This window comes from Perna viridis, chromosome 14 (assembly GCF_037379345.1).
Source record: "Perna viridis isolate PV_CMFRI_1.1 ecotype Kerala chromosome 14, ASM3737934v1, whole genome shotgun sequence".
Classification (NCBI taxonomy): domain Eukaryota; kingdom Metazoa; phylum Mollusca; class Bivalvia; order Mytilida; family Mytilidae; genus Perna; species Perna viridis.
In genome coordinates, this window is record NC_142458.1 from 20,804,183 (window position 1) to 20,817,050 (window position 12,868).

The 12,868-nt window shown below is 31.2% G+C and overlaps 1 protein-coding gene across 6 annotated transcripts in view; it reads right to left on the bottom strand.

Annotated features, from left to right (window-relative positions):
• Positions 1 to 2,945: 2,945 nt before the first annotated feature.
• Positions 2,946 to 12,868, bottom strand: part of LOC148598590 (regulating synaptic membrane exocytosis protein 2-like) — a 58,931-nt gene continuing 49,008 nt past the window's right edge. For all 6 annotated transcript variants that reach the window (XM_088560028.1, XM_088560027.1, XM_088560026.1 and 3 more), the window contains one exon: positions 2,946 to 11,953. In XM_088560028.1, coding sequence (XP_088416154.1) covers positions 11,723 to 11,953 — 231 coding nt within the window. In that variant the 3' untranslated portion in view covers positions 2,946 to 11,722. The remainder of the gene's footprint in view (positions 11,954 to 12,868) is intronic.

Consider the following 12,868-nt stretch of genomic DNA (forward strand, 5'->3'; position numbering starts at 1 on the left):
ATGAAATTCAGACTGCCATTGGGTATAGAAAAAACCCACCAAACTATTGGTGCTTTTTCAGTTTACATATGCTATACTTTCTCATAACGATAATTATTTCTGCATTCAGATCTGCACTTTTTAGAAATCATACATTCATCCCCCACTACACTCAACCAAATGAAACCGAATCAAGAAGGGTAACTTGCAAAATTGTCAATTTCACGTATTATCTATAATCCATATCGTTTTTATCACAAAAGAGCAACAATCAAATAAAAAACTAAGACTATAGTTATGTGATCAGTAACTGTTTCTTAACAAGTAATAAAACTGATTTCGGTGGGTTTTTGACATGCACGAATCACCTTCTGTCTGAATGTTAGAAAGACTGGTACTTAAAAACATAATTAAGATATCTAGTATCTAGAAAATATTTTAATATAGAATTAAGATGCTTCATATGTTGTGGTCTATATCTATCCACACTCAATACGCATTTGAAGCTTGACTGTACCAGGAAGAAGAAAAAGAATGTTTAATTAAGGGGCCCAGATGGTCATATATATTACCAACAATGATTACTTAACATATAACATAAGGACAACATATAATAAACAATTTGATATATTACACCAGGGGTGTGACTAAGCCTCGGCCAGATTCAGAGCAACAATAGAATATCTATAAGACTAACACACATGTTAAATGCATAATGAATGTATTACGATATCTGAAGTTTTTCTACGATAATTGTCTCAGACAGAAGCAGGAATTGATGAACTTTCTTGTGCCGTAAGCAGTAGAAAAATCGAAGAATTATTCAGATTATCAGTTTTTACATTTGTTTGATAAATCATCAAATAAAATAAAATCATACTTTCTGTTATACAGGGAAATGTTGTACATCTTCAACTGTGACCTATGTACAATAATCATAACATACTCTATAATAACCGTACATGTATATACACAGTGCGGATATATTTTAAACAACATTTGTCAGGGAGAAAATAAAAACTCTAAAACCTTTAAATTGTACTGCAGTTGCATATTTACGTAGTAAAATCCCTATGATCATTTTACAAATTGTGACTTTTTGTCCTGCGACTTGTCCTACAGATTTTGTGACTTTTTGTCATGTGACTTATTGTCCTAGCTACCAATTTTGTGACTTTTTGTCCTGTGTTTGTTTTCGGCCGTTTGTTTATTTCACATTATAATTAAAAGCCAAGGAGTGTATATCGGGGGTACCAGTTTTTGTACATATCATAACCTTTGTTCAGAGTGACCTGCAGTCCCTGCAATGACACTCCGAACACATATCTTTTTATGCCCTAGACATTAACAATGAAGTGAAGGTATTGAGAAATTGCACCTGCGAAAACACCAAGCAGTCTTCAAAATGGTTCAAATTCGAAAAAAAACCGCTAATGTGGGACGATAAAGCACCATTCACACTAAATTATAAACTAAAACGGCAACAATTTATGATTTACAATTAACAATTAATTTACGTTACGCACAAACACTTATTCATCACACAAAACGATTGAATTCGTTGTCAAGTATATAGTTGATCGCTGTAATGTGATGAATTGTGGGTAAACCAACAAGACGAAGTACACTAGGGAAAATGGGAAGTATATAGAGGAATCTACCGTCCGCGTGAGATCCGACAGGGTAGTCAAGGGCGTTAAAAAAAACCGTAGTAGTACAAGGTAAATAACTCACAAGATTTTGAATTAACAACACCAGATTTCATTCAACATGTGAGGTATGTTCTATCAAAATAAGTTTCTCATTGCTCATTTACTTTTTTTACTTTGTATGTATTATTTTATGTTCTTTGTTGTGTGTGTCTATTTTCCATGTCTGTTCTTTGCCCCTGGATTACATTCTATTGATTTCCGCTAGAATCTTAGTTCCCTTGATTACTCTTGCATTATTTTTAAGCATTTTTTATATTTTAAGTATTACATTGCACAGTTCAATCGTAGTGCATTAGCTTAATTCTTGGAAGTTTGTGCATATTTTTTGTAGTAATTTTTTTTTCAGTTTTTTTTTTCATATGATTTATACAAGATATTTTATTTGATTATTTGAAAAAAAATTATTATGGCCAAAATGAGTAGCGGAATATTTTTGTTCACTCCAGGTGCTGGCCAAATTATTGGGGTTTTTTTTATATAAAAATAAGGGCAGAGTTTTTATTTAAAAAAAAAAAACCGGCCCTCTCCTCACCCTTAATAATCAAATGGTCTCGGGTCTTAGATGCAGCATATATAATGTATTAATAAATTTATGCATTGAAATTTGCTTTATCAAGAAGTTTAAGCAAGGACACTACAGAGCTTTTTAACTTTCTTGTTACCACTTCTTTTGGAAAGGTGAAAAGTTGAATGTGGAAATAAATGCAAAGTTGGGTTATAAGTTTGTGAAAAGTTTTACACATCTATGAAACTCGTTTTTTTTTAAATCTGTTATTTATCATTTTTACATTATTTAATGTATATGCAAGTACATTGAGAAGATATTGTTATGGATAGGTTAAATGTTATTTCATAGGCTCCTCTGTAATCACAGCTTGTACGACCACCAATGTGAATATTTTTTTATACATGAAGATAAAAGTAATGTTATTTCAGACAACAGAAAACATGCTCTGCTAGCTAGGCACAGCTTGTTATGACCACAAATGTCTATTTTTATAAGAAGTAAAGATATGTTGTTTCGTAGTCAACATTAAAGATGCTTTGCTGGACACAGCTTGATATAACAATAAACATCTACTTTGTCCCTTAAGGATCTCATAGTCAACAGGAAACATACTTCACTAGGCACAACTTGATATGACCACAAATGACTATTTTGGTAATATTGTTTGGTAGTCAACATACAACATGTTTTACTAGGCAGAGTTTGATATGACCACAAATCTTATGAGGTCTATGAAAAAGAAGAAATGATGTTATCAAGATTTTAATATGTATATTCTTGAAGTAAGAACTACAGTTTAGTAAATGTACACAAAGATTAATAAATATCTAAAAACAAAACAACTTTCTCACTGAGGTGCTTTTAACATGGAAACTTATCACATTCAATACAAACACTCAACAGATCAGCAAAAAACAAACCATGTGACCTTCATGAAAGTCATGTGAAAACTTAAATAATAACAATGTAATATTTTACAAAGAATTCTACAATGACATAACTCTAGCACAAGAACATTTGCTCATTTGATTTTTCAAGTCATCTACTATGATAAATATTTTGAAAATAGGCTACATTCATTAGGGACTGTCTCAAAAGCAGCATTATACAAGGGAATATCTCGAAGTACATAATGGCTGTAGCTATGAACTTTTCAATGTCTACCTCCAATTATAAAAGAGGACACATATTTAACATACAAATTATAGATATACAAAGGTACTGGGATCTATTTCGAAATAATCTATAGACTGGGTATTTCTTAAAATTAGATCAATCAAATTCTTGATGTTAAGTATACCCCTGGAATATGAGGCAAATTTCAATTAGATCTGTAAGAAGCTGAGTCTTCAGGACCTTCTTTACAGCTTAATTTAACACAGTCTCAACAGTAAAAGGAACTGTGCCCACTTTCATTCACCGATGAATGTACTTATATCAGATTCTGTTTACATTCACTTCATCCACACAAAAATCTAGTCCAGAACTGCAAATACCTTCTATGTCATTAATTACTATGGTTACACACATACTATATTAAATGAGAGTACAGTAAAATGATATGGATTTGCTCAGCTCAGGCAGGTCAATGAGTTCAGGCTCTTGCAATGCTTTTCTTTCAAGATACATGGAAATGAAGCATGATACCAGTACTCTAGAAAAATTAGAAATTATTGAAATTTTCTGCTTTAAAAATGAAACCTGACTAAAGTGTACCTTGAACAATTCGAAAACCTCTGTAAACAGAAAACTTTTCTGAGATCCAAAGAGGGATGTGTCAGGAATACGCTCTCCCTAAAATTGGAAAGATAAACTTGTTTTGCTAAAAATCTGGGTTTTCACAAATTCTACCCCAAAAATTTGTTTTGCCTTGCTTCGCTTGGGATAAAATTCTCTTTATGCCCCTAATCTACAATCCTGGATCCAACACTGCTTTTTTGAAGTCCCTTGTACAAATTTAAATGTATTTTGAACCTTGGTCAGCTGAACATCTGTCTCATTTTAAACTTCAAAAAGGGTTTGGTTTAGACAGTTTTCATTGGCACCAGAATCAACTTTTCAACAAAACAATAACAATGTAATCTTTTCTAGAGGAGGTAGACCTAGGGTAAGGAACACAACTCTTACAAATCATTGGAATGTTTGTATTCAACATTTTACATCAATTTCATGTAAGCATCAAAGTAACTGGACTGAATTTATCCCGTTTCAAATGAAAGCTTGTTAGGCTTTGGAGAAATTGAATACATACGAACATATCACTGTTTTCAAGAGTTATGTCCCTTACCCTAGGTCTACCTCCTTAACTTGCCATGGATAATGGGGAATGTGAAATGGCAAATGTCTAAACAGACATGATCTGAGATGTTTTATTTCTTGTCAGCATAACTTGCAGGACTAAAAATTATGTCTAAAAAACATTCATACTTCAATGAAACAACATTATGTGAAACCTGTGTTTTTTGTTAACAAAGGTGAAAGATGAAAAACTCCTAACATAGAGCCAACTCCATAAAACAAGTAAACAGCAGTGTTTAAAAATGGAAAAAAATATGTTTTATATAAATGGCCTGTTAACAGTATTTCCCTGCAAAAACTTCGAAAATCTAATCTAATATCACATTATTTTCTCAATAGGTCATATTTAGCTTTAATACCTCTTACGCCCATACAACTTGTCTTTCCCTGGTGCCATTACCCCAAAATCAATGAAAAAGTGAGTTTTTGAGACAGTCCTTAAGTTGTGATAAAAGTTAGAATAGAGTAAAAGAAAATGTTGCTACTACAGGATCAGGAACTGGTGATATAAAACAAATGTAAATAATCACCTAAAATGATATTTTTGGCCAATCAAAGTTAACTTCTTGGTTCTAAGGTAAAAAATAACTTAAAATGGGGAAAAGGGGGAGGGGACATTTATTTATTTTACCTTATAACTGTAATATAAATGAAGTAAGGAGAGTGCTATTACTATTGTTCATTGTTAGGAAGAAATCACAAGGGAGGTAACTCACTAGTTGTTAGGTCTCACTAAACACTTCCGGCTCAAATGGCCACCCCTTATGTAGTACCAAAAACACACTGAACCTAGACATATGCATTGTAAGTGCATTATTTGTGTGTATTATAATTAAAAGTAGTCAAAATAAAACTGAGAATGTGTACTTTAAAATCATATATGTAATTAACTACAAAAGTTTATGAATATTGTTTACATGTGTGAGTAATTTGCCTCCATGCTGTCAGTTAGCAGAACAGGTGAAAATGTGGATTTTCAGTATTATTTATTCAAGTAAATTTTGTGAAGAATTTCTACAATCATCGTACCATTAGCATATTGATTTTGAAAGTCTTATTTTCCAAGCTACGCAACGGTATGCAACTTTAAGATGTCATTTGTCCTGGGAATTCACAGTGAGACTTTGAAAATTACTTTTTTAACATGTAAAGTGATGGAAACGTTACAAGTGGTTAGTGAGACCATAAATTAAATTATGGCATATTTCAGAGAAATGCATAATTTGAGGAAAATTGCCTTTCCTGGTCATTATTTCCATTTCCCATAAAATCAGTATAGTGATATTGGTAATCTGGCTATATTTTAAGAGATGCATTGTGCAAGGTATTTTAAAAGACAACATAGCAACAAGATTTTTATCAGTAACAGTGACTCATAACTTGACATCATCCATGAAATAATTAACGTCACTGCTTGGGATATTCAAAGTACTCAAATAGTCACACAGCACAGACTTAGAATCACACAGTAATAAAATAGGCATGATATAAATTGCTGAAATCTGTTCTTTTTTCATAATAATAAATGATATTTACTATTACAACTTCTTGAGTTACTATAGGTATCAATTGGGTGTGACAAGTTAGTTAAAATTGAAATTTTTTAGTAATTTAGGAAAAATATCACTGAGGGGCATGATATAAAAATGACGATTTCTTTGTAGTCCTACGTCTGATTTTAATAGTTTTGGTCTTATTAGACTCACAATACCAAAAGCTTTCATAAAATGTAAAAACAGAAAAACATGAAAACTCATAAAATGATTTTAAGGTCTCACTAAACACTTTCGGGTCAAATGGCCACCCCCCTATGTAGTACCAAAAACACACTGAACCTAGACATATGCATTGTAAGTGCATTATTTGTGTGTATTATGATTAAAAGTAGTCAAAATAAAACTGAGAATGTGTACTTTAAAATCATATATGTAATTAACTACAAAAGTTTATGAATATTGTTTACATGTGTGAGTAATTTGCCTCCATGCTGTCAGTTAGCAGAACAGGTGAAAATGTGGATTTTCAGTATTATTTATTCAAGTAAATTTTGTGAAGAATTTCTACAATCATCGTACCATTAGCATATTGATTTTGAAAGTCTTATTTTCCAAGCTACGCAACGGTATGCAACTTTAAAATGTCATTTGTCCTGGGAATTCACAGTGAGACTTTGAAAATTACTTTTTTAACATGTAAAGTGATGGAAACGTTACAAGTGGTTAGTGAGACCATAAATTAAATTATGGCATATTTCAGAGAAATGCATAATTTGAGGAAAATTGCCTTTCCTGGTCATTATTTCCATTTCCCATAAAATCAGTATAGTGATATTGGTAATCTGGCTATATTTTAAGAGATGCATTGTGCAAGGTATTTTAAAAGACAACATAGCAACAAGATTTTTATCAGTAACAGTGACTCATAACTTGACATCATCCATGAAATAATTAACGTCACTGCTTGGGATATTCAAAGTACTCAAATAGTCACACAGCACAGACTTAGAATCACACAGTAATAAAATAGGAATGATATAAATTGCTGAAATCTGTTCTTTTTTCATAATAATAAATGATATTTACTATTACAACTTCTTGAGTTACTATAGGTATCAATTGGGTGTGACAAGTTAGTTAAAATTGAAATTTTTTAGTAATTTAGGAAAAATATCACTGAGGGGCATGATATAAAAATGACGATTTCTTTGTAGTCCTACGTCTGATTTTAATAGTTTTGGTCTTATTAGACTCACAATACCAAAAGCTTTCATAAAATGTAAAAACAGAAAAACATGAAAACTCATAAAATGATTTTAAGGTCTCACTAAACACTTTCGGGTCAAATGGCCACCCCCCTATGTAGTACCAAAAACACACTGAACCTAGACATATGCATTGTAAGTGCATTATTTGTGTGTATTATGATTAAAAGTAGTCAAAATAAAACTGAGAATGTGTACTTTAAAATCATATATGTAATTAACTACAAAAGTTTATGAATATTGTTTACATGTGTGAGTAATTTGCCTCCATGCTGTCAGTTAGCAGAACAGGTGAAAATGTGGATTTTCAGTATTATTTATTCAAGTAAATTTTGTGAAGAATTTCTACAATCATTGTACCATTAGCATATTGATTTTAGAAGTCTTATTTTCCAAGCTTTGCAACGGTATGCAACTTTAAGATGTCATTTGTCCTGGGAATTCACAGTGAGACTTTGAAAATTACTTTTTTAACATGTAAAGTAATGGAAATGTTAGAAGTGGTTAGTGAGACCTTAGTTGTTTCAGTGATTTTTAAAAAAAAAATATGGTAATGAAGCACTATTACAAGGGGTAAGGGAAGACCTAGAACCAAGTAATCAACTTAAATGGCCTTTCATATCATCTTCCCATAAGTACAAGCAGACAAAAATTGTGCCACTGACAACTGAAGCTAAATATTGAAGAAAAATCTATGCATTTATAGAAAACTTTCTTGTACATAGTGACAAAAATAAAATATTGTGATCCTTCAATTATATATATTTATACCTTCTGTGATTTGTATTCCTTACTTTATAGATCCATGGAATATTGATATTTTTAAGGAAAAATAAAATCATGAATGGAAGTGGAAGAATTGTGAAATATATTCCAGAAGGTAATAGGACTAGACTGTACATCATAATAAATTATAAGTTTTCTTAAATGTTATTTCTCTATCTTAAAACCTCTGAAATTCCACATTAAAAGTCCTCATAATATTACAGTTTTAAGGAATATTTTGAAATCTAATCCCATATTTTAACAATATCTATATATTCTCTAGTGCCCTTGTTTTTTTCTTCAAAGGCATTCTTAAAAAAACATGACACCTTTGAATACAGTTTTGGGAGATATTATGCTTAGACTGACAACATTTTTCAGCAAGCAAAAACTAAATGCTGAACAGAAAAACATAAAAATATTCTTTGTAAAGCACATGAGAGTGATCAGTTTGACCATGTCTCTATGAGTTATCTCCCTTTGTGATGTTTAAATGACATATTGACAAATATGGGAAGATGTTGTTAAGTACAATTGTTAGCATTCTCATTCAAATTTCATTCAAAAATGAATCTAAATGATGTAACAAATTTCATGAAAAATGCATGGCATTATGAGTATATATCATTTAAATGATAGGCAAAATATACAAGCCAAAAGTATTTTGAATTATATAACTAACTGTCAAATGCACTGTTAAAAGAATAATGTTCCACAAACTCAAGTTGAACAGTTATCTAGTCATTTAAGTAGAAAGTTTGGTTTAAGAACAATTCCATCTAAAAATCATGCAGACACAGTAAAAAGACCACAAATTACTTTAATAATCAAAACAAAATGAACAGCTGTTTTAAAGCACATGCTATATTATATTCCCGACCTCCCTTAAAATAACCAAGGTAACTTCTTCCCATAAAGTCTAATACTGTAATATCATTATTAATTTTTTTAGATATTATAGAACATGTGGACAGAAGAACAGGTGCACAGATGCAAAAACCTTTGACTGAAATGAAAACTTAGTAATGAACATTCTAAAAATCAGTGAAAATTTAGTTTATTAGGTATACACTGCTTATATCAATTTATATTTAACTACGAAAAAGTACAAGGAAATGATGTCGGCAATCTCCTTAAACATGCTATCAAATACAATATCTTCCTGAAAATAAGAATATGTCATTGTTCAGAAATACCCTGCTAAAACTCTAAATGAACCACTCTCAGCCTGACTTTTAGATGGAACATTACTTAAATTACAGTCAAGATACACATCCTTACTATGATATAATTGTATTAGCATTAACTATGCATTTTTAGGGGAAAGAGGACTTTTTTGGTGCTAACTTGGAGTGAAATAAATAATCATTGAAATGTTTTTTTTGTAAGTTTACAAAGATTATTTACACAAGAACATGTTAATGTACATATCATATTGTTCACTGAACAGAAATAATTGTGATTAGAAGTCTATCTAATATTTAAGTAGATATTTGTAACTGAAACAATTAACAGCATATATAACAATGAATGACTTGATATGACATGACTGAAAAATTGTGAATATATTTTATAATTCCGACTGATAAAAAATGGGTCAAAGACAGATAAGGCAGAACTTTTTTTACAGGAAGTAGAAGTCCAACAGGCCTAAAATCGGATACCTCAATATGGGACCTGAACCTGATGCTGGTTACCAAATATTTAGAGGCTGCAATTAAAAGTTGCTCAGAAAATTGTCAAGAAAATAACATCTCTGCCTGCCTGTCTGCCTGCTGACATTCACCATACTCTAACTTGATTTTCACTACGTGAAATTCACCATACTCCAGCCGGATTTTCACTATATGAAATCCACCATACTCTAGCCAGATTTTCTTGATGTGGAAATTGGCCAAAAATACACAATAAACTATACAGACCTTTTTCTTCTAATTTGATAGTATGTGTATAATACTAGGAACTATAAACAGATTAATTTTAGACGTTGCTAATTTTTGTGGATTCTATTAAGAGAGCACATTCCTAAGAATTAATTTCCACTGTGTTAAAGGTAATAAGCATTTGAAAGTGTTAAAAATCAATTTCACAAGTATTATTTTTTCCCTTATCTGTCCACAGCAAAAATTATGAAAATTAATACACCACGAAAATTAACATGTTTACAGTGTTGATTGATTAAAAAGTATGTAGCGCCATCTTTAGGATAATATTGGTTGCCAAACAGTCTGACAATAGAATGAATCCAAAGAAAGTTTTCTTTTGGTCACAGATACCCCAAGAATATCAAAAGGTAAAAAGGGCCATTATAAGTCTCTTGAGCAGTAAACCAGAAAGACACATTGATCAAATTGGATTGGTTCATTTATCATGGACTTCATTGTGATTAACAGACAAGCTAGGTGAGTCTTGAAATATCATCAGGAAACAAAACCCATAACAGACAGCATAACAGACAGACAGAAGAAAAAGATTCAGGGTCATTATATTTGCCAGTGTCTTGTAGTGTTTGTTGGGGAATAAAAATCATGCGTCATACAGACATTGATTAAGTATAAATCTATTACATTCACACTGACTTAAATACAAAAAAATGCAAAAAAATGCAAAACAATATTTGCAAAAAACATTAATGTCCGACCTCTCACCTCACATATCATGTGTTGGATAACTATATGTCTTTTCAACAGTTTGGTAAAAATTCTAAATTGATAGAAGTACATTTATATAAGTAAAAAATTGTTCTAACGCATATAAATACGGTAAATTCAGGAACTATAATAAAGTGCTTACCAAATCATTAAATCATAATGAATTTACAACAAAAAAAGAATAACCAGTATCCATGGTAACGATGTAGCCTATATTTTTGTAAGCGTTTATACAATATTCACCTAACAAAGCAAAACTATGATTATTTCAGGTAACCTTGTAAAAAACAAGTGTGGTAGATTAAGATAATTTTTCTCTTTATCAAAAAGAGAACGTCAGTGCTTCAAGCACTAATAAACCTAGGATTAGTAGATCTTCTGTTGTAATGGTAAATAAAACTTCAAGCTGGTGAAATTGACATTACTCAGTTTATGTAAGATTTTGGTATTAGGGGTTATCCATAGTTCTCAACCATTTTCCTAAGTGTACAAAACACATGCTCAAGGAGAAGGGTTATTAAAATCAATAATTTTAAGACACACTACTTTTTTGTTTTCTAGATATTTTTTATATCTACAAAGCTGTTTTAATTTAATGCAATTTTATGTCTTTTGTGTCCTTAAATGCAATGCAAAATCAAACACCTTAATGGCATTTATTGTTGATCATTGGAAATGGATAATGTAAACTTTTGTGTATGGGATGGGCCAGAGGCTCCAAAAGTGTGCTTTTTCCACACTTAAAATGGTTGACAATAATGGATGATCCCTGGTTAATTTATTTGCCTTAATCTATCAATCTTTATCTGTCAATATTGAAGTGGATTACTTTTACTTGGTAAGCACCATCAAGAGATGCAGAATAAATTAATATTGAAAAAAAAAAAAAATTAGGGCATATGTTGCTATGACAACCAGACAACCTAAAGGTGTCAATCTCTGTCAATATCCCTATGACAATGTACTGCGTGACAATTTTTCTATACGATACACATAAATTTCTGAATTTACCGTACGTAAAAAAAATGTATTCTAACATGAACTAGTACTATGATCTCATAGAGCTGTTGTTATAGCCACTATCTAATGAAGTGGTTGAGCCTTTACGAGAGTGACCTAACGTTGACGTTGATGAGTGATGACCAACCAATGAGGAGCTTGTAAACAATTTGTACCAGCCAATCACGATATTTGTTAGATCTAGGTGATCTAATAAGATCTGTGCAACTCCCATGAACACTTTACGGTCCATTCTGCCATAATCACCCCAAACAGTCACCTTTAAAGAAATTTAAAATACATGTTTTAAATAGATTTTATGTTAATCTTAACTTCAAAAACATGCAAAAAGTTGAATATCATTATTTGGGTTATTCAAGTCACTGATATAGTTGAAATTTCTCAATTTCTACATGGCATACTGAGTATACATTTTTTGGGGGGAGGTTTACAGAACCCTTCACCTACTAATGTACATTATCCATGCTACAAGCTTCTAAGTAGTTTCCTTGTCAAATATGTACTGAAATCCTGAATAAACAGTCAATGAACAGCTTGAAAGGGCTTATTCTACACATGCTACCAATTTTTATGGACACAGGTTCGCTCATCCAATTTTTATGGACACAGGTTCGCGCATTAAATTTTTATGGACACAGATTCACTCATTCAATTTTTAGACACAGGTTCGCTCATTCAATTTTTATGGACACAGGTTCGCTCATTCAATTTTTATTATTTTTCTGTTTGCTTACATTCCTTTTCCATTTTTGTACCTTGACTTAATTCTTATATAATGCTGTAACAAAATCACACTAAATATCATTGTATGTACAATCTGTAAAAAAAATGGGACATATGTTTTTCTGTCAAACATGTGTTTCACACACAGACAGTGGAATAACTTAACAATTGAAGCAACATACATTTATATGCATACATTGAAGATGGATTTCGTTTTTTTCTTTTTCAAACAAGAGGATGCTTCACAATTTTGATGCATATTTATGCCTTAAAAGTAACAAATTATCGTCAAATGAGAGTGTGTATGCTTGGCAACAGTGGTTGATTTCATAAAAAGTCATAAGTATCAGTCATTATAAAAATCAGACATAAGGTGATTCATGCATATCAAAAACCAACCAAATTCATTTTTATTTATTATTCAGAGACAGTTACTGATCACATAACCAGT